The sequence below is a fragment of the Rhinopithecus roxellana genome, chromosome 20 (assembly GCF_007565055.1).
Source record: "Rhinopithecus roxellana isolate Shanxi Qingling chromosome 20, ASM756505v1, whole genome shotgun sequence".
Lineage (NCBI taxonomy): Eukaryota > Metazoa > Chordata > Mammalia > Primates > Cercopithecidae > Rhinopithecus > Rhinopithecus roxellana.
This window is the reverse complement of record NC_044568.1, coordinates 68,320,842-68,342,214: the sequence shown is the minus strand read 5'-3', so window position 1 is coordinate 68,342,214 and position 21,373 is coordinate 68,320,842. Positions and strand designations below refer to the sequence as shown.

The following is a 21,373-nucleotide window of genomic DNA, read 5'->3' as shown; positions in this document are numbered from 1 at the left end:
TAAACTTTTTCAATATTATTTTCTTGATGTAATTCTTATTTCTTAAAATTCTACATTGTCACATCTATAAATGCCATTTCATAAAATGGACCTTGTCTTCAAATATGGGAACCAGCTTAAAGTTGTTTTGTTGACTGTGCTTAAAAAGGTTAAATACCAAGCTGCGAATAGAAGATTATATTTGAGTTTCTATTTAATAGTTAATTTTAAAGACTTGTTCCAAGGGAAAATATTTTATATGATCTGAAAAGTGACTGAAGCACTCAAGTGTCTTTTATATTCATAACATGTTACTGAAACCTTTTTATTATATTTGAAAATATATGTGACTTCATAGTTGTTTTCAATTTATTGAAAGTAATGGAGGATGTCAATATAATATTTACATAAAGACATTTTCTTACATCAATGAAAAAGTATAGAAAGTAATGTTCGAAATTTATTAGACTTGTTTTTACTCAGCTCTCAAATCATACACTTAACGATATACAATTGGCTCAAATTTTTATTTTACATAAGAATAAAAAATTGACAGACAAGCTAATAGAAAAAAGTCTTATCAGTGATAAATTAGTATCAGTGCTTTCTTAATATTAGTTTGCCCACCTAATATTGGGTTTATAGACTGCTAAGTGTGTTTGCTTTAAAAAAGGAAACATGTATATATAAATAGAAGTTTTATCTGTCCTAGAGGTTTCTTGCCTAGTATGACACTTCTTGTCTTTAAAAATGATATTTAAAGTTTACCAGAGCATTGTTTTCAGTAAATTATTTTAGTTTCAAAATGAGAACAGTAAAGTGTAAGGTTGTGGTTTAAAAGAGGATATTGGTACCATAGTATAACTTCCAATATATTTCTCATATGCATTAACCTGTGTACCATTAACCTTATGTACCGATCTTTCTCAAGCTGCATAGTACATTATTGAAGCCTTCCTGGTTGAAGGCAGGAAAACTTTAAATATGGCAAAGAAACTGATCAGCCCTGCTCACTGTTCATGTGTTGCCAGACACTTTCTAACAGTTTCTGTGGATTTAATTGTGAATTAGTAAACTTTTTAGTAATCAAATTGATAAGATGACCTGGTTTGCTTTTATTCACTGGGTTCTAAAATGGCTCTCATGATTTTTTTCTGGAATTTTAAGTTTTAAATCTGGTTTTAAAATTGCATCCGAGAATAAAATATGACGAAGATAAGATATTTTTTATGAGATACTTCACTTTAAATCCACAAGTAGAAATTGACTGATTTCTTTTGTATCTTTTGAGATTGTTTTTTACAGATATGTTGAATCTATATAGAACTAAAAGTCTGTTTCTTATGTGCTTTTTAACATCTGTTGACGGTAGATCCAGTTCCTTTTAAAAGCTGGAAAAGATGTTAGGTTTAGAAAAAGAACTATTCTTCCTTTTAAATAATACCAAATTGAATTTTAGAAATTCATATATATATATATATATATATATATATATATATGTATGTATGTATTAAAAGTTCTTGAATTTGGGTCACTAATGAAATATTAACCTTCCCCCCATCCCAGTATATTTGAGAAAAATGTCTCAAGATAAATTACATTGAAAGCTGTGAGTTGAAAAATCATGAAAATAAGAAATTTAATCAAAGGAAGTATTTTGAAGTAATACATTCTTATCGTGAAGTTACTGATGTAAAGATGGCAAAGAGAGTAAGAAGGTAACCTTTCTAGTTTTGTTATAGTCACACGCAGAAAGTTTATATGATCATTAACAAGTCATTTATAATCTTTTTTAAAATATAAATTGAGCAACCAATGTAGATTATTCTAGGATTTTCATAGCTTAGAAAGAGTACTTCATACCTTACCGTTATAGACAAGAGAGTTTAAATCACAGAATAATTATTGTAGGGAAATCAATATATATCATTAGAATTATATTTTTATTTGACATATTAATATTCTTGGTGATAACTATCAGAGATACTTGGAGTATGTTACCAAGTTACTCGATGTTTTTCTAGCCAAAAGTCTAGACAGATGTCTAGGGGAAGGCACATTAATTTAGACTTGTATGGGTTTTTAAAAAATCTTTAACATTTTTAAAAAAATACGGGCCAGGTGTGGTGGTTCACACCTGTAATCCCAGCACTTTGAGAGGTCCAGGTGGGCAGATCACCTGAGGTCAGGAGTTCAAAACCAGCCTGACCAACATGGTGAAACTGCATCTCTACTAAAAATATAAAAAATTAGCCAGGCGTGGTGGTGGGCGCCTGTAATCCCAGCTACTTCGGAGGCTGAGGCAGGAGAATTGCTTGAACCTGAGAGGTGGAGGCTGCAGTGAGCCGAGATCGTGCCATTGCACTCCAGCCTGGTCAACAAGAGCGAAACTCCATCTTAAAAAGAAAAAAGAAAAAATATGAAATGCATAAAAACATTGACTCTTGATAAAGTTAATTCTTCAGAGTTTTGAAGGAGCCGGATTAGCTGCTCTCAGGTATGAGGGCCTGGTGGGAACAGACTTCTAGTTCTGCCATAAAGGTTTGTGTTTGACAAGTTTTAAATTAATTTAAATTTTAAAATTTAAAGACTGGGTATATGAGTGTTCATGGACATTTTTTGTTGTTTAATTTTTTAAAATGTGTTTCTCAGATTCACCAATCTAGATTTTTTTTCCTCTTCATGTTACTAAAGGAATAAGTAAATATGATGCTGCTAATCCACAATCCAGAATATTGATTAAAAGTGTCTTTCAAGCCTTTATCTGCTTCTACACAATTCACACTTTTACACACTCACATCAATAATACATTTTAATCCTCTAATCTCAGGGTCACGGTGTGGGGGAAAGGGGCTTATTTAGACACAGTTTCTCCCCTCTTCATGGGGCCAAGTGTCAGAATCTGTGAGGTGGAGTTCAATTTTGTTGTCGTCCCCATTTTTCTTTTTTGTAAAGAGACATGTTCTAGCTCTGTCACCCAGGCTGGAGTGCAAAGTGCGATCATAGCTCACCTCACTGCAACCTTCAACTACTGGACTCAAGTGATCCTCCCACCTCAGCTGGGAAATAAGTGCAAACCACCACATGGGGCAAATTTTTATTTTTTTATTTTTTTATTTTTTTATTTTTAGAGACGGGGTCTGTCACCCAGGCTGGATGCACTGGTGTGAGCTTGACTCACTGCAGCCTCAACCCCCTAGGCTCAAGTGCTCCTCCCATTTCAGTCTCATGAGTAGCTGGGAACCACAGGCATACGCCACCACATGGACCTGGCTAATTTTTTTTTTTTTTTAGACAGAGTCTCACTCTGTCGCCCAGGCTGGAGTACAGCAGCGTGATCTCAGCTCTCTGCAACCTCCAACTCCCAGGTTCAAGCAATTCTCCTGGCTCAGCCTCCCGAGTAGCTGGGATTACAGGTGCATGCCACCACGCCCAGCAAATTTTTGTATTTTTAGTAGAGATGGGGTTTCACCATGTTGGCCAGGCTGATCTCAAACTCCTGACCCCAGGTGATGGACCTGGCTAATTTTTGTGTTTTTTTGTAGAGACGGTCTTACTATGCTGCTTCTCCAGGATGGTCTCAAACGAACTCTTGGGCTTAGGTGATCCTCCATGCTTGGCCTCCCACAGTGCTGGGATTACAGGGGTGAACCACTATGCTCGGCCCTGTATTTTTTTTTAATTTTTTGTAGAGATGTCTTGCTGTATTGCACAGGCTGGTCTCGAACCCCTGGCCTCAAGCAGTTCTCCTACCTTGGCCTCCCAAAGCACTGGAATGTGAGCCACCACACTGGGCCCTCCTCCTCATTTTTAAGAATTCTGTTTTTGTCCCAGTGGAAATGTAGTTAAGCCTTAGATGTTCAATATATCTATGAAGAAAAGCCTTAAAAATATAAACTTTCTGAACCATTTGGTAAGTTCTCAGTAGTTAAAAGAGAGGCCATGTTCCTAAAACATAAAAGTTATCCAAATGAATTGATGACACTTTTTGGCAAAATTAAGGAGTTTATTAAGAAGAAGTACAAATCATGAAAAGATTCTTTTGTTTGTGTTTTGGATAATCCTATAGTATATACAGAATTAAAATATAGGTATTATTTAGGAGAACTAAATGAGTTATATCAGAATTTGGGGCTTTTGAAAAGATAATGGCAGGTTTGAGTTTTTTTAAATAACAGCTTTATTGAGACATAATTCATATGCTGTATATCCAAATATGATTTTTAATCTGTTTATGTGCTTACAGTTTTAATCATTAAATTTACTTAATGTATTTAAAATAGAAAGTCTTTCATGGAAGTAAACAATAAACTTTAGTCTTTATTTTAAGAAATCAAGTTATTTTCTTGTTCAATCCTAGACTCGATTTGTTTGGCTTCATTTGGGAATATAACGTTGTGTGATATTAGTTTATTTCAAAATATATTTTGCTAAGTGGACTGTTTCAAGTTTCTTTAAAATTTTTAATTCAAATTCTTGAACTAAACAATGAATTAAACTAGGCCAAGCGCCGTGGCTCAAGCCTGTAATTCCAGTACTTTGGGAGGCCGAGGTGGGTGGATCACGAGGTCAGGAGTTCAAGACCAGCCTGCTAAGATGGTGAAACCCTGTCTCTACTAAACATATAAAAATTAGCTGGACGTGGTGGCAGGCTCCTGTAATCCCAGCTACTTGGGAGGCTGAAGCAGGAGAATTGCTTGAACTCACGTGGCAGAGATTGTAGTGAGCCGAGATCACGCCACTGCACTCCAGCCTAGGCAATAGAGTGAGACTCCATCTCAAAGAAACAAAACAGAAAAATAATGAATTAAACTATAGATTTTATAATTCAGCCAGAGAATCTTAATAACATGTTAATAATTCTTTTTTGCATAGTTTCATAATGTTGATATTTTGGTTTCAGTAATTATGTATTAGTACTCTTTTTAGAAGTAACAGTACACTAATATTTCATAGCAGTTGTGTTTTTGTTTTTTGAGATGGAGTCTTGCTCTTTTGCCAGGCTGGAGTGCAGAGGTGTGATCTTGGCTCACTGCAATCTCCGTCTCCCGGGTTCCAGCGATTCTCCTGCCTCAGCCTCCTGAGTAGCTGGGACTACAGACACACACCACCACACCCGGCTAGCTTCATAGCAGTTTTTAACATGTGTAGTTAATACACAGTCATAAAGTGTGTACAGTGGAAATCTTGGTTGAATATCTCCACTTGTTGGACCACTGTCGGTTTTTAAGTTCATAACTTGATGTGAAGTGATCCATATAATAAATTTTTCTTTTGGAAGAGCTTTGACATATAGTACTTTGACTTCTATGCCATGTCACTTAATAAATCTCAAGTATGTAACAAGTATTTTCTACAAAATTTCCTTGAGTGCTATTTATACTATAGGAGAAGGCACTAGAGATCTACATTAATGTCCTATAATCAAACAAGAGCTATATTTTAATTCATTTCATATTTCCTAATCACCTGAATTAAAATCATAGAAATTTCTAAACCATCTATAACAATACACTGTACAAAAACTGAGGTGAAGAAAATATGTTACTCCTTCCTGTAGGAGACAGCTTTTAAAAAATGAAAATATATTATCATTTTTAAGTTCCTGCTATGTGACAAGAATTGTGATAGATAATTTGCATGTTATATCACAATCCTTCTAGCCATAAAGTACCTCTCTTTTTTGCTTTACTCCTTGCCATTGTGCTTGAGGGAATTTGGCATTGTGTGCTATCACTTCGATTAGGGAAACACAAGATCCTTAACTAGGCAGTGTATAGAATATTGAGTTGAAAAGCCATACCTCTCCTTTACAGGTGTCAGGATCTTCAAATGGGAATTGGATTTCTAGAAGAAGAATAATTTTTAATAAAAGTGATTTCTAGTAACTAAATTTTTTATCCCATTGAATTTATTATTATTTACTTACATTAGAAAGTATTTACAGTTACATAATGAGGATTTTCTTGAGTTGACTAAATTTGAGGAAGAAATTTGCCTTTGATTGCTTTTCTGGGTTAACATGTTTCAGAATTTTTGCCACCTAATGTAGTATACTATTAATGAAATTAAACCTGAAACCCACTAACAAGAAAGGTGATTCACCTCTAGATGTTGTGAGCTAAAATGCTGTGAGTTGATCTTGGTTATTCTTTATGGCCATTACCTTTTTTCCAAGAAAACTGGACCATTTCTAGAAGGAAATCAGATCCCAGTTACAAACATATTGCAAGCAGTTTTAAAAATCTCTACTCTTCCTTCTATCTTATTGTACTGAAATTACATAGTAAATATAAATACATTCACTTATACATATAGATGGTATGTATGGATGGATTTATGCTGAAGTCTGCATTATTAGAGAGTAAACTTGGGCGTATAGCCATTAATTCAGAAACAACTGCTAATTGTTTGACAGTTACAAATTGACGTTGCCAAAAAGCAAACTTGGCCTATTATTGCTTTGTTCCTTTAATAGTTCTCTTTTTATTGTCCTCTTAATAACACTTTTATAAATATTATGATTTATTCAGTTTCTAATAAATAAGCATATTTTTATGTTACTTGAGTCGACAGAACAGCATTTTGAAACTGCTCACAGATTCGCAAACATTCATAAGCTAAATACTTATAGAAAATAGATACAGTTACTGTTTTATGCATTTTGTACAATTTTGCCCAAGAAATTAATGCATAGAAGTAGACTTTTTTATATCACCAACAAGATTGACAATATAAGCAAAAAAGTGTTTATAGCTAATTGTTTTATAACAAAGGAACTTCACTGTTTCTGTGATATTTTTTCCTCTGGAATTCAGCCATAAAAAAGAATGTAATTTTGGCATTTATGGCAATGTGGATGGAACTGGAGGACATTAAGTGAAATAAGCCAGGAACAGAAAGTTAAACACCGTGTAGTCTCACTCATATGTGAAAGCTAAAAAATGTTGATCTCATAGAAGTAAAAGTAAGACAGAGGATAGATAGTAGAGGCTGGGAAGGGTAGGGGGAAGGAAGGGATAGGGAGAAATTTGTTGAAGGATACAAAATTTCAGCTAGATAGAAGAAATAAGTTCTAGTGTTCTATACCACTGTAGGCTGACTGTAGTTAACAATACTATATAGTTTCAAAGAGCTGGAAGGAAGATATTGAACATTCCTAATACAAAGAAATGATAAATATTGAGATAATGGATGTGTTAATTACCCTAATTTGATTACTGTACACTATATGTATCAGAACATTATCTACCCCGTGAATATTTATGATTATTTGTTAATTAAAAAAATAAAATTAGAAAAATCATACATGGGCTAGGCATGGTGGCTCATGTCTGTAATCCCAGCCCTTTGGGAGGCCAAGGCGGGCAGATCACTTGAGGTCAGGAGTCTGAGACCAGCCTGAGCAACATGGTGAAACCCCATCTCTACTAAAAATATAAAAATTAGCCAGGTGTGGTAGTGGGTGCCTGTAACCCCAGCTCCTCAGGAGGCTGAGGCAGGAGAATTGCTTGAATCTGGGAGGCAGAGGTTACAGTGAGCCAAGATCATGCCACCGTGCTCCAGCCTGGGCGACAGTGACATTCCGACTCAGAAAAAAAAAAAAAAAATCATACGTAGTAAAATGGTAGCATTTGTTGAATATGAGTGGAAGGTACATGGGTGTTTTAAATATTTCATAATTTTAAAATCACTGGGTGCAAATGATTAATGAATAAAAGTGTCCAATAAACTGTACTCTTAAAAACTAACAAAGGTATTGGGATATATTAGATACTTGATGGATTTATTTTTGGCATAAGTAAAGTTATATTCACTTTTCATCCATCATTGCATATGTGTATCAAGTATATGTGTACTGACAGTATTTATTTAGCCTACTCAGGTAAAATTTATTCTTCCCGTATAATTACAGGGTATTATCATCAACTAAATTAAATCAGAAAACTAATGAGAAAGCACCTCAAAGTACCAGGTCTATACAGCTGTTCTCTAGATCAGACACATGCAAACACACACACAACATATACATAGTTTTATTTGTTTATTTTTGTCACAGATGAGATTAACACGGGCTTTGGAGTCATAAAGACTGAATTTGAATCTGATAGCTATCATATCATATCTCCTATAGAGATGAACTCTTGGGAAGTTAAATATATTTCTAATAATATTACCCTTATAATGAGACAATAATACCAGCTTCTTCTTAAGGTTCTTATGAAGATAAATATGTAAAATAACCGAACATTTTCTGACAAGTAGTAATCATTGAATAAACATTGACTTCCTTCCATGTGTTTCTAACTTCCTTTGTTAGTAAAGTTTTTTTTTTTTTTTTTTTTTTTTTTTTTTTAAAGACAGAGTCTCACTCTTGTCATCCAGGCTGGAGTGCAGTGGTGCAATCTCGGTTCACTGAAACCTCCACCTCCTGGGTTCAAGCGATTCTCCTGCGTCAGCCTCCCAAGCAGCTGGGATTACAGGCACCTGCCACCATGCCTGGCTAATTTTTTGTATTTTCAGTAGAGATGAGGTTTCACCACGTTGGCCAGGCTGGTCTTGAACTCCAGACCTCAGGTGATCCACCCACCTCAGCCTCCCAAAGTGCTGTTATTACAGGCGTGAGCCACCATGCCCGGCCATTAGAAAGGTTTTAAAAAAATAGATTCTCTTTATAAAAATTAGTTTTGAACTTTATTTTGACTTTTTTTCTTTCCATTCTCACCCAGTCTATTTTTGGCCTTATTTTGAAGTTCACACACCTGTCAGGATGTATGTATACGTGGGCCATAGGATATACTTTCTGACTTTGTTATTCTGTCATGTTGACAGTCTGTCAGTGGGAATCTGCATTAGTCTATTTTCACACTGCTGATAAAGACATACCCGAGACTGAAAAGAAAAAAAGGTTTAATTGGACTTAACAGTTCCACATGGCTAGGGAGGCCTCAGAATCATGGTGGGAGGCTAAAGACACTTCTTACATGGCAGCAGCAAGAAAAAATGAGGATGAAGCAAAAGCAGAAACCCCTGATAAACCCGTCAGACCTTGTGAGACATATTGACTATCACAAGAATAGCACAGGAAAGACCAGCCCCCATGATTCACAACACATGGGAATTCTGGGAGATACTATTCAAGTTGAGATTTGGGTGAGGACACAGCCAAACCACATCATTCTGTCTCTGGCCCCTCCAAATCTCATGTTCTCACATTTCAAACCCAATCATGCCTTCCCATCAGTCCCACAAAGTCTTAACTCATTTCAGCATTAACCTAAAAGTCTACAGACTAAAGTCTCATCTAAGACAAGGCAAGCTCCTTTTGCCTATGAGCCTGTAAAATAAAAAGCAAGCTGGTTACTTCCTAGATACAATGAGAGTACAGGTATTGGGTAAATACAGCTGTTCCAAATGGGAGAAATTGGCCAAAACAAAGGGGTTACAGGGCCCATGCATGTCCGAAATCCAGTGGGACAGTCAAATTTTAAAGCTCCAAAATGACCTCCTTTGACTCCACGTCTCACATCCAGGTCACGCTGATGCAAGAGGTGGGTTCCCATGGTCTTGGGCAGCTCTGCCTCTGTGGCTTTGCAGGGTACAGCCTCCCTTCCAGGTGCTTTCATGGGCTGGCGTTTGGTGACTGTGGCTTTTCTAGGTGCATGGTGCAAGCTTTCAGTGGATCTATCATTCTGGGATCTGGAAGACGGTGGCCCTCTCCTTACAGCTCCATTAGGTAGTGCCCCAGTAGGGACTCTGTGTGGAGTCTCCAACCCCACATTTCCCTTCTGCACTGCCCTAGCAGAGGTTCTCCATGAGGACCCCACTCATGCAGGAAACTTTTTCCAGGGCATCCATGGGTTTCCTTACATCCTCTGAAATCTAGGCGGAGGTTCCCAAATCTCAATTCTTGACTCCTGTGCACCCGCAGGCTCAACACCACATGGAAGGTGCCAAGGTTTGGGGCTTCCACCCTCTGATGCCACAGCCTGAGCTATGTACATTGGCCCCTTTCAGCCATGGCTGGAGCGTCTGGGACACAGGCACCAAGTTCCTAGGCCACACACAGCACAGAGACCCTGAGCCCAGCCCACAAACCCACTTTTTCCTCCTGGGCCTCTGGGCCTATGATGGGAGGGGCTCCCACAAAGGTCTCTGACATGGCCTGGAGACATTTTCCTCATGGTCTTGGGGATTATTAACTTTAGGTTTCTTGCTACTTATGCAGATTTCTGCAGCCAGCTTGAATTTCTCCCCAGAAAATGGGTTTTTCTTTTCTATCACATAGTCGGGCTGCAAATTTTCCAAACTTGTATGCTCTGCTTCCCTTATAAAACTGAAGGCCTTTAATAGAATCCAGGTCCCCTAATGAATACTTTGCTGCTTAGAAATATCTTCCACCAGATACCCTAAATCATCTCCCTCAAGTTCAAAGTTCCATAGATCTCTAGGGCAGGGGCAAAATGCCACCAGTCTCTTTGCTAAAACATAACAAGAGTCACCTTTACTTTAGTTTCCACCAAGTTCTTTATCTCCATCAGAGACCACCTCAGCCTGGACCTTATTGTCCATATCGCTATCAGCAGTTTGGGCAAAGCCACTCAACAAGTCTCTAGGAAATTCCACACTTTCCCACATTTTCCTGTCTTTTTCAGAGCCCTCCAAACTGTTCCAGTAACTGGGTAACTGCCTGTTACCCAGTTCCAAAGTCACTTCTACATTTTCAGGTATTTTTCAGCAACACCCCGCTCCTGGTACCAATTTACTGTGTTAGTCCATTTTCATGCTGCTGATAAAGACATACCCCAGACTGGGAAGAAAAAAGGTATAATTGGACTTACAGTTCCACGTGGCTGGGGAGGCCTCAGAATTGTGATGGGAGGCAAAAGGCGCTTCTTACACGGTGGCAGCAAGAGAAAATGAGGAAGAAGCAAAAGTGGAAACCCCCGATAAACTCATCAGATCTTGTGAGACTTATTAACTATCAGAAGAATAGCATGGGAAAGACCAGCAGCCATGACTCAAATACCACCTCCTGGGTCCCTCCTGCGACACATGGGAATTCTGGGAGATAAAATTCAGGTTGATATTTGGGTGGGGACACAGCAAAACCATATCAGAACCTTTGTGTATAAAAGGAACATTGATAGAGGATGATGAAATCATAGGAAGGACAGACTGTTTCTGAAGGACTGGTAATTCCATAAAGTCTGCTGTTTAAGAGTTCTTCATAGAATTTTTTTTAATGAAGCTATTTAAGTTGCATGGTTAATGATCAAAACTTCTGGTAGAGGCTGGGCATGGTGGCTCACGCCTGTAATCCCAGCGCTTTGGGAGGCTGAGGTGGATGGATCACGAGGTCAGGAGTTCAAGACCAGCCTGGCCAATATGGTGAAACCCCGGCTCTACTAATACAAAAATTAGCTGGGTGTGGTGGCGGGCACCTATAATCCCAGCTACCTGGGAGGCTGAGGCAGGAGAATCGTTTGGATTTGGGAGGTGGAGGTTGCAGCGAGCCGAGATCATGCTATTACACTCCAGCCTGGGCGACAGAGTGAGACTCTGTCTCAAAAACAAAGAAACAAACAACAAAAACAAAAAACCAAAAAACTTCTGGTAGAGCAATTTATGACTTCTAGTTTTTTTGTCTAGGCAATTTATTTTGTCTGCAATTGGATCTAATGTACACTTTACTCCAGACCCAGGTCTAAAACCTGATTAAATCAGAAGTTTTTAATGATGCTGTAAACTATTTTTTATTGTTGTTTTAGTCATATTAAAAAAAAAAATGTAAGGTTGGGCGCGGTGGCTCACGCCTGTAATCCCAGCACTTTGGAAGGCCGAGGCGGGTGGATCACCTGAGGTCAGGAGTTCAAGACCAGCCTGGCCAACAGGGCGAAACCCCGTCTCTACTAAAAATTACAAAAAAATTAGCCAGATGTGGTGGTGGGTGCCTGTAATCCCAGCGACTCGGGAGGCTGAGGTAGGAGAATTGCTGGAACCTGGGAGGCAGATGCAGTGAGCTGAGATCGCACCACTACACTCCAGTCTGGGCAACAGAGAAAGACTCAGTCTCAAAAAAAAAAAAAAAAAAAAGTAAAAGCATTGGAGTAGAATTGGCAAGAATGCCTTTGTTTTTTAATCTAAACTATTTAAAATGTATTGTAGAGTATTGAAGTGTCCTTCAGACAACATCCCTTGGAACTGTTTTTTTCTCTAATTTTAAAGTTTAGTGATACTCTGTTTTTATCTTAAGGTGACATTATCTTTCAGTAGTACAGTATTTGTCCCTGTCTCTCTCTCTTTTTAGCCTGTACTTTCTGGTATATTTGGCACTGTAATAAATGTAGCTGTCAGCTAGCATAATTATTCCCTTTTGTGTTTAAATTATTTGAGATAGAAGATTATATCTATGTTTTAGTCTCTTCATTCAGTATTGACAAGTGATGCTATCCAGTAGTACTTAAATCATTGGATGATGGAAAACATCTTTTTCTTCCATTAGGAAAAAATTTTAAATGGACTTAAAAATCAAATTATTTAATGTGCATATCTAGTACATGTTTTATGCACTGTGCTTAGATCCTTTGGGTTGAATTTTTGTTTGAATAGAAAAAATTTTTGTTTGAATAGAACAAAAAATACATTTAAAACATTGCTCTAAGTTTCAGGATAAGCATTTTATTTTTCAGGGAGCACTCTTTAGTAAATATTATATGAGTATATTAATGGTACTCTGATAAGGTAGAAATAATTATTTAAGGAGAATTCAGATTAAAAACTGGAGAGTAATTGTTTTATAATATTAGAACCCTGAGTGGCAATTTGATGGACTGGAGAAGAAAAAGATGTCTGCAACAAGTCAGTAACAAACCCTTCAGCTTCAGCAGTAGTGCTCGTTATTTTAAGAAATAGAGCCTCTAGGATCAAACATATTATACAAAGTAGCATATATCATTAAAAGTATAAATTGGTATATTTTTTAAGGGGAGTATAAAGAAGTATGTAGGAGTCAACGTGGTCTGAAAAATGAAAAGGTTATTTTGCTGCTAAAATACAGATTTTTTTGCAGAGTAAGTGCATTGCTCAGAACATATCTTCTTCCACGCTTCAAAAGAGTTTGGGTAAGGGAACAGCCTGAAAAACACCTGAAAGAGATAATTCTGGCTTATGGATTAGAGAGCATCTATAAACAGAACAAATTGGTGAATAAGAGTTAACAAAAATTTTGTCTAAGAAATTTCCCCACTTGCATTCAGAGATTAATAATTAAATTTTTTGAAGTTTATTTTAAAACATTGCTTATTTTAACATGCAAACATATGTTGGGTGGGAAAAGTACAAATGGGAGATTGAAACTTTTAATCATGTAAATTAAATGATCAATCCTACAATTTTTGTTTTTTTTTAATAATCTGGAATGCTTATTTTATATGCTGGGATGCTAGTTGTTTTTTCTATTAATACACTTAACTTGCATTCTAGCTTCGCCATTCAGAGACAGGCATCGTGTGGTGGGTTGTGTGACAGTGTCTGTCAATAGTGAAGACAAATAGTGCCAGAGACACTTAACCCATCCAGTCTCACCCAGGGTATAGGTCGGTCTCGTTTTCAGACTTCTTCATAAGTCTTTGCTTCTCTCTTTCTCTCTTCCTTTCTTTCTTCCTTTCTTACTTTTTTTTTTTTGTTTGTTTGTTTGTTTCTAAATACTGGATTGATACTGATTGAAACTAAAACTTTTTGTAAAGTTTTAAACTTTACATTAATATTATAAGAAGAAGAAGAAAAGTAGAAAATGAAGGTTGGCATGTAAGGTGTTGACAAAGCAGGTTTGCAGCCACTTTGTGTGTTCTAGATATTTCAATCTCTTGGCAACATGAGTGTTGGGCTTACAATTTTTTTTTCTGAATATCTTTCTTCTTTAATCTGAAAATATGTCCTTATATCTGGTGACTTTTATCAGATAAGAAATTCAGAGTTGGTCATTGTTACCAGTAAGAAAAATATAATGCTTAAGAAGAAATAACTAAGGTTGAACAATATGTGTTTTAGATCAGAAATAGTTTCTGGCCAGGCACAGTGGTTCACGCCTGTAATCCTAGCACTATAGGAGGCTGAGGCGGGCGGATCAGCTGAGGTTAGGAATTCAAGACCAGTCTGACCAACATGGGGAAACCCTGTCTCTACTAAAAATACAGAATTAGCTGAGCATGGTGGTGCATGCCTGTAATCCCAACTACTCGGTGGCTGAGGCAGGAGAATCGCTTGAATCCAGGAGGTAGAGGTTGCAGTGAGCCAAAATCGTGCCATTGCATTCCAGCCAGGGCAACAAGAATGAAACTCCATCTTAAAAAAGAAAAAAGACTGGACTCACTGGCTCACGCCTATAATCCCAGCACTTTGGGAGGCCAAGGCGGGTGGAACACAAAGTCAGGAGTTTGAGACCAGCCTGGCCAACATGGTGAAACTCGTCTCTACTAAAAATACAAAAATTAGCCAGGCGTGGTGGCGGGCCCCTGTAGTCCCAGCTACTCGGGAGGCTGAGGCAGCAGAATCGCTTGTACCTGTGAGGCAGAGGTTGCAGTGAGCTGAGATTGCGCCACTGCATTCCAGCCTGGGCAGCAGAGCGAGACTCCATCTCAAAAAAAGAGGAAATTGTTTCCAAATACCTCGATTTTTTTAAATGATTATTTTCTGAATAGTCAATAATTTATTCCTTCTTTGTTCCGCTATTTGTTCACTTAGCACACTTGCAAATTTTATGGCCTTTTTTAAACTGGCTTTTTTAGAAAACTCAGTTAATTTTGCACAGATGTTGAAAAATTATAAAATATGTACATATTCAAATGTTAGGGATCAAATTTTAATCTTAGAAGCTTGGAAGTTAAATATCATTTCTGTCATATATTTTAAATCAATGAAAGGTATTTCTTTCTTTTGAGAACTTCAGCAAATATTTCTAATTTCAAAGCTTTCTATTAAACTTTTGTTAGTTCCATATAAAGTATTATATCTTTTTTATGATATTTTAAGCAGTAATATATTACGGTAGTTAAAATAATTTCTGGTTGACAAATCTAGAACTGATAGTTCTTAAGTTTAAAATACAGTTTAAGCAAGGAGTATATAAAATATACATGGGTTTCTATAAGTGGTACCATTTAAAATCTTTTTTCAGGCTGGGCATGGTGCCTCACTCCTGTAATCCCAGGACTTTGGGAGGCTGAGGTGGGAGGATTGTTTGAGCCTAGGAGTTCAAAACCAGCCTGGGCAACATGGTGAAACCCTATCTCTACAAAAAATACAAAAATTAGCCAGGTATGGTGGCGCATACCTGTAGTCCTAGCTCTTCAGTAGGCTGAGGTGGGGTGATCGCTTGAGCCCAGGAGGTTGAGGCTGCAGTGAGTTGTGATTGTGCCCCTGCACTCCAGCCTGGGCAACAGAGCAAGACTGTCTCAACAAAGAAAAAAAAGAAAACAAAATAAAGAAAATCCTTTTTCATCTTTTATTAAATTACAGATTCTGAGATATCCATATTCCATGTAGATATTATTTAATATCTGCCAGTCTTTAAATCTCAACTATTTTTGAGTATTTATAGTTTCCATCAATTCTTAAAAGAAGAAGCCATATACATAATTCAAGTTCACCATCGTTACTGGCATTTGGTCTGATAATTGGCTACTGCTAATAGTGGTATATGGACTTAAATACAGGATACTTTACATATGACACTTACCTTCCTCTTTCAAATTATAAAATTATTTTATTTTAAATAATCTGACATTATAAATTTATATGAGTAAATTATAGAATGGCCTATTAATTTTTCCTTTAGTTTGTTGTGTTTTCTGTGGTCACAGAAAATGCTTTAGAAAAAGTAAAATTATTCTAACCCAGATGCGGTGGCTCACACCTGTGATCCCAGCACTTTGGGAGGCTGAGGCCGGCGGAACACAAGGTCAGGAGTTCCAGACCAGCCTAGCCAATATGGTGAAACCCTGTCTCTACTAAAAATACAAAAATTAGCTGGGCGTGGTGGCCGGCGCCTGCAGTCCCAGCTACTCAGGAGACTGAGGCAGGAGAGTTGTTTGAACCCGGGAGGCAGAGGTTGCAGTGAGCCAAGATAGTGCCATTGCACTCCAGCCTCAACAGAGCAAGACTGTGTCTCAAAAAAAAAAAAAGAAGAAAGAAGAAAAAAGAAAAGTATTCTATATAAGTTAGACTATAGATTCAAAGATAATTCCTTCATAAAAGAAAAAAATCAATAAAATTTATTCACATGGCCATGCATCATGGCTCAAACCTGTAATCTCAGCACTTCAGGAGGCCGAGGTGGGCAGATCACTTGAGGTCAGGAGTTCAAGACCACCCTGGCCAACATGAAGAAACCCCATCTCTACTAAAATATAAAAATTAGCTGGGTGTGGTGGTGGGCACCTGTAATCCCGGCTACTCAGGAGACTGAGGTGGGAGAATCACTTGAAACCTGGGAGGCGGAGGTTCCAGTGAGCCGAGATCGCGCCACTGCACTCCAACCTGGGCAACAGAGCGAGAGTCCCTCTCAAAAAAAAAAAGAATACATAGACAGGTCAGAATTGCATTCACACTTTAGTTCTATAGAATATCAAGCTTTTTTAAATATTTTATTTAGTAATACAGTGACTGAAAGGTCTTTATAGATGTATTAAGTACATTTACAATATTCCCAGGAGGATTTGTTAGCACTTTTCTGAGAATGCTTGGAAATGACTAATTAGCATTAGAAATTTAAAATGTTCGGATATCGTTATTTTATGTATTTATATTTTAATAGGATATTAAGGATTTTTTCATGTTAAATTTATGGATATAGAAGTAGATAACTTGGCTTATTTATAATTTAAGGAAATAAAATTACTGGAGTACTCTTGGTAGAGATATCAAATGGTTACCTCTAGACTCTTAGTATTTTCCCTGTATCAAATAATGCTATTGTAGTAATATATATTCTAAGTACTTTGAGAAGTAAATTCTTTTCTTCTTCAACCTACATTTATTTGCCAGCTTAACTTTAATGTAACTCAAAATACATACCAAATTTTTGGCTTCCCATAAATCAATTTAATAAATTTGAATTTTTTTACAATGTGGGCACTGTGATAGGTGTTGGGAGGATCTAAGATGAGAAAGATATTGTCAGTGCTTTCGAGGTGCTCACAGTTCTTACCCTCCACTTTACTACCTCACCTGGCATTATTAATTAATGCACTCAGATCTCTTGCTAACCAGAATGTAATGTTTTGATATGAAAGATTTTATACATCATTATCGTCATCAGAGTATCAGTAGTACCATTGTAAAGAATTTTAGGCTGGGTGTGGTGGCTCAAGCTTGTAATCCCAATACTTTGGGAGGCCAAAGCTGGAGGATTGCTTGAGCCCAAGAATTTGAGACCAGCCTGGGCAGCATGACAAAACCTTGTCTCTGCAAATATTTTAAAAAGTAGCCATGCATGGTGTTGTGTGCCTGTAGTCTCAGTTACTTGGGAAGCTGAGGCAGGAGGATTGCTTGAGCCCAGGAGGTCAAGGCTGCAGTGAGCCATGATCATGTCACTGCACTGTAGCCTGGGCAGCATGACAAAACCTTGTCTCTACAAATATTTTAAAAAGTAGCCATGCATGGTGTTGTGTGCCTGTAGTCTCAGTTACTTGGGAAGCTGAGGCAGGAGGATTGCTTGAGCCTAGGAGGTCAAGGCTGCAGTGAGCCATGATCATGCCACTGCACTGTACCCTGGGCAACAGAGCGAGACCCTGCCTTTAAAAAAAAAAAAAAAGTTTTACAGTTTAAAAAAAATTATTTCATTTGTCTTAAAATGAGTGGAATCTTTGCAATTGAGGTACACTTTAAAAAGTAATTTTCAGTTAAAAGATGCTTACTGTTCTCTTCTGACAGAGTTAATATTTTCAGTGTCATAATTTTATGTTAACTTTTTCTTTAATAAGTATACCCAGGATCAATCTGGCAGTTGTGCACACATAATCGTGTGTTAGTTGTCCATGGAAAATGTGTAGAATATTTAAATTTATGTAGGATATGGTATCACAGTTTGGCATACTTATCCCAGAACACACACTTATGTATGATTGTTAAATCAGTTGGGTTTTATAATCATTATGGTTTTGTTATTTGATAAGATTTGCAATATAAATTTTTTTACCTCAGAGAACAAGACAAGGTTATATCGTGCATATTAAATTCATAATACCATATAACTTGCTTTTGGGTTCATGATTGCTTTTCACCTGTACTTTCCATCTGTCATGAACAGGGATCCCTGAGATGTTCATACTCTGCATTCTCATGTGCATGATCCTTAGATTTAAAAAGGGTGAGTGGGAGAAAGCTGCTTTATAGAAATATAAGTTCACAGCATTCATGTTTTGTGTGTTCCACTGCAAATATTGCATGCTGCATACTTGTATGCTGCATACTTGTATTTCTCTGAAAATGAAGAACATAGGCTCATAAGTACACAAAAAATTAGTTTTGTTTTTGCCAATAATTGGAACAGACGGAGGAATGTTAGATGTAATACCTTTTCTATTTTTTCTAAAATGAATTCTGTAGTATTTTTCAAAAGACAGGGAAAAAAATTATATTTAAACTCAAAGTGGCTACAAATCAGCTCCTAAACTGTCACTGACATTAGCATATAGATTTTGTAGTTTTTACAAACCTTTTAAAATATTTATTTACTAAGAAAACATTGCATTAATGCATGATACAAAACTGATAAGTTTTCCTTTAAATTGGAATGCAGTTTAAAGTGACTGAATTTTCCAATTTCAGCTACTGCATTTGACAAGGATACATACTGGAAAATGGAACTGGTATCATCTAATTTCTTTAGGACTCCTTCACTTAACAGTAGTTGGGAAAAATCTTTCCATGTGGCATTATGTAGATCATATTCTTGATGACTAATATTCATTACTGTGCTCTTTAGCCTTGACAGCAATAAAGAATTCTGGGTGGATATAGTTCATTCAAATAATTTAGGTGTATTTTAAATACATGTTTTCAATTAAAAAAACAGATCTTTGGCACTTGGCTTTTAATTATGTAAACATTGACATTCTTACAGTTTGCTCTTTATATTACAATTCATGTGTATGTTGCAGTTCCAATAACTGCACATCACAGTTTTATCATACACTTTAAAACAGTGTCATACTTGCTCATAGATACAAATTAATTTTAGATTGAAACATATCTTTATCTGTCACGTCATCTATTTTTATTTTTGTGTGTGTATATGACAAACCTTTCCATATTGTGAACAAGATAAAATGATATCTAAAATGTTAGTCATGACAACTTCCAACCTTAGCAATCAATGCGCCTCTGAGGTTATGCTGTTAAGGGCTAAAGTAGTAGTATTTTCAGTGATCTCTTCTGCCAGTTGCCACACATGCTGAAAAGATCTACTTAAATATTTCTTGCTAGGCATAATAGATAAAAAATAGTTTTATAAAAAAGTTAATTCTGATGCTCTCCAGAGATTTTTATGCTTAACTATTTTCTGTTAGACTTAAGCCAGTAAAATTTACCATTGTTCTTATATTGGAAAATTCCCTTATTAGTCACAATCAACCAGGCCCTTTAAAAAGAGAGAAAATAGACAGCTCTAACCAATTGTCAAGCATATAATCAAGTACTTTATAAGAGAAATCCATCCATTAATCAGTTCTTCCTTTGCTTTTCATTATGTCATAAAAGATGGATTTATTTTAGAGCTTATGGTTTTGAACTACCATTTCCAGCTTCTGGAGACCCAATGATTAACTTGTCTATCTTCTACAACCCAGAATGTTCCAAATCAAACCTTTTTCATCTTGATTCTCCTAGATTTTACAACAAATCATAGTGACAATACCAGTTCCATTTTGCCTCCAATTCAGTTGATTATATATTTTTTCTATTTATTTCTCATTTTATAATTGATAACTGGAATAATCAGCAGCTCTTTTCTCATTTATTTTCTCATATTTTTATTCCAGGATTTGCCTCTGAAGCAGGGAGTGTCTGCATTAAAAATGACCTGTAGTTCTCTGCTTCATAGGTTAGAAACTTATTTTAATATTTTGTGGCTAAGCACAGTCCCACTTTTCAAATTCTATAATGAATTATTTAATTGGCATTGAATGTGGACCACAAGCATATATTTCATATTGGGGTTTTCTTTATTACTTTAAATGATTAAAATTCAATAGAATGTCCAGCTGAGGCAATAAAAGCTTTATTTTTGCTTTACAGCTTAAAACATTAAATGAGATTTTAAAAATCTATTGATTGTAACACAAGTAAAATAATGCTATTTGGGCATTTTTTACAGTTGCATTTCTTAGGCCTTATATTGCTTGAAGCATTTATATTCTAAAACGTAACCAAATTCTGACTATTCATTTTGGGGAAAAACAATCAGTTCACAAATCACATTTTCAATGGGACTGCTAGCCAGCATAGGTGAAAACATGTATAGTGTATTTACTCTTGAATTGTACACTGCAGATGCTTCTTCAGCTCCCTCCTCTTCCTCCATGGGCGGTGCTTGCAGCTCCTTTACCACCTCTTCCAGCCCTACCATTTATTCTACCTCAGTCACCGACAGCAAGGCTATGCAAGTGGAGAGCTGCTCCTCAGCCGTGGGGGTAAGTAACAGAGGGGTAAGTGAAAAGCAGTTAACCAGTAACACAGTTCAGCAGCATCCATCAACACCGAAGAGGCACACAGTCTTGTACATCTCACCACCACCTGAGGACTTGCTGGATAACAGTCGGATGTCCTGCCAGGATGAGGGGTGTGGATTGGAATCTGAGCAGAGCTGCAGTATGTGGATGGAGGATTCCCCCTCCAACTTCAGTAACATGAGCACCAGTTCCTACAATGATAACACTGAGGTACCTCGTAAATCACGAAAACGAAATCCAAAGCAGAGGCCGGGGGTCAAACGACGAGATTGTGAAGAATCTAATATGGATATATTTGATGCCGACAGTGCCAAAGCACCTCACTATGTGCTTTCTCAGCTTACCACGGACAACAAAGGCAACTCAAAAGCGGGAAATGGGTTGGTATTCACATTTTTTAAAATTCTATCACCATTATGCAAAACAAACAAACAAAAAAACATTCCCAATTTTTCCTAATTGCTCAGCTCAAGTTTGCATATAAAGCAACAGTGCTAATTTTATCATTGAAATACATGAAAATTTTAACTTAAAATTACCAGCTTTTACTAGCTAGAAAATAAAATAATCATAGATTCTAGCAATAGATATCTTATTACCAGTATAGTTAGGTAGTAGAAAATGAAAATAATCTGTTTTGAAATAACTTAAATTTCAAATG

General features: G+C 36.7%; 1 protein-coding gene across 5 annotated transcripts in view; it reads left to right on the top strand.

Moving 5' to 3' along the window:
• The window catches only part of NFAT5 (nuclear factor of activated T cells 5), a 144,877-nt gene that overhangs the window by 66,012 nt on the left and 57,492 nt on the right, over window positions 1–21,373 (top strand). For 3 of the 5 annotated variants that reach the window (XM_010355419.2, XM_030925674.1, XM_010355418.2), the window contains one exon: window positions 20,534–21,092. In XM_010355419.2, coding sequence (XP_010353721.2) covers window positions 20,534–21,092 — 559 coding nt within the window. Of the gene's footprint in view, window positions 1–20,022; window positions 20,085–20,533; window positions 21,093–21,373 lie in introns of all 5 variants that reach the window. The other 2 variants (XM_030925676.1, XM_030925675.1) reach the window with 1 other exon arrangement.